Below are 1,447 nucleotides of genomic sequence, written 5' to 3'. Positions count from 1 at the left end.
CCCCCGCGCACGCCCCACGGGCCGATCTCAGCGGGATGCAAACGCGGCGGCTGAAATCACCCGCGAGGGGTGCGCGCGCAAAGACGCACGACCCGAGTTCCCCGCCGACACCTGGCGATCACCACAACGATAACAATAATGGGGCTTGTTTCCTTGCGGCAGACGCGCATGCCACTCACCGCGCCGCCGCCCCCAGTCTTCAGAAACTCATCAACCCCAGCCGAACCATCCAGCAACCAAACCCCACTCGACCTTTGTACCCCCCCCCAAAAAACCACACACATCAACAAACACACACACATACACACACACAACACACACACACACACAACGTCTCACATACACACAAGCACCCAATCTCACGCACACAACCACATATACATGAACGAAGCCCCAACCCCCACCTCGTAGGCCTCATTGAGCAGGATGCATATGTTGTGGCCGACGTCCCCCAGGAAGTCGGGGTGGCACTCCTTGCAGGTGGAGCGGTACGCACGCTTGATCTCCTCGGGGGTCGCGTCATCGTCCACCTGGGGTGACGCAGGGTTCGTGTGCGTGTGTGTGTGTGCTTGTGTGTGTGTTGTGTGTGTGTGTTGTGTGTGTGTGTGTGTGTGTGTGCTTGTGTGTGTATGTGTGTGTGTGCTTGTGTGTGCTTGTGTGTGTGCGTGGGGGGGGGCGGCGTTCAGCGTCAAATGCACGGCGGTGGGGGGTGCTCCGGCCTGTGCGGGGCGGGATGGCCGCCACGGACAGTAACCTGCAGCCCCGTGGGAGTGGGGGAGTGGGGAGGCCACGCGGCGGGATGGATGGCACACGCGCCATCATTTCCTTTGCCGCGCGCGCTTTCCCCCAAAGGTGCCCGCGGCCCACCTGCTGCCGAGGAGGGGCGGACACTCAGAGCCACCGCCCCGCCGCTACCGGCGCTCGTCGTCAGCCCGATACGCGCCCCCCCACCCAAACCCAACCCCACGCACCCATCCACACCTGTCACCCCGGATGACTCACCCCCAGCAATTCGTAAAAGTCCACCAGGCCGGACTTCAGCACAAACTTTGAGATGTCAGGCGCCTGCGGGGTTTGAAATTCGAAAACGCCGCCGGCGTCGCAGGGCGAAGGAATCAGGACCCCGCCCGCTGGCCGCATGCGCCGCATGCGCTCGGCCCCCTGCGCCTGGCTTTCGAATTTGCGGCCCCCGGATGCAAATCAGATGGGGGTTGGGTGGGCCCGCCGCGCCCAGGGTGGACTGCGGCTGGGGGCTGTGAGGTGAGGCCGCTGGCCCCCCCCCCCGCACCTGATAAGCATCCTCGTAGGATGCCTCTGCAGTGGCCGGCCCGTCGTCAAAGCCATCGTACGAATCGTAGGCTGCGGCCACCGTCGCCGCGGCGGGGCGGCGGCGGCGGGGGTGAAGGGCCGCCGCGGGCGGGGCGGCGGCGCCCGCGCCGCGCGCGCT

At 65.5% G+C, this 1,447-nt stretch overlaps 1 protein-coding gene across 1 annotated transcript in view; it reads right to left on the bottom strand.

Annotated features, from left to right (window-relative positions):
• Window positions 1-1,140, bottom strand: part of MNEG_16481 (hypothetical protein) — a gene marked incomplete at both ends in the record, with an annotated part of 2,387 nt that extends 1,247 nt beyond the window's left edge. The window contains 2 exons of the mRNA XM_014035049.1: window positions 405-530; window positions 1,003-1,140. Coding sequence (XP_013890503.1) covers window positions 405-530; window positions 1,003-1,140 — 264 coding nt within the window. The remainder of the gene's footprint in view (window positions 1-404; window positions 531-1,002) is intronic.
• Window positions 1,141-1,447: the final 307 nt, after the last annotated feature.

Source organism: Monoraphidium neglectum (genome assembly GCF_000611645.1).
Source record: "Monoraphidium neglectum strain SAG 48.87 unplaced genomic scaffold scaffold06413, whole genome shotgun sequence".
NCBI classification, from domain to species: domain Eukaryota; kingdom Viridiplantae; phylum Chlorophyta; class Chlorophyceae; order Sphaeropleales; family Selenastraceae; genus Monoraphidium; species Monoraphidium neglectum.
Note: the sequence above shows the minus strand (reverse complement) of the source record. Positions and strands in the feature narration are given on the sequence as shown.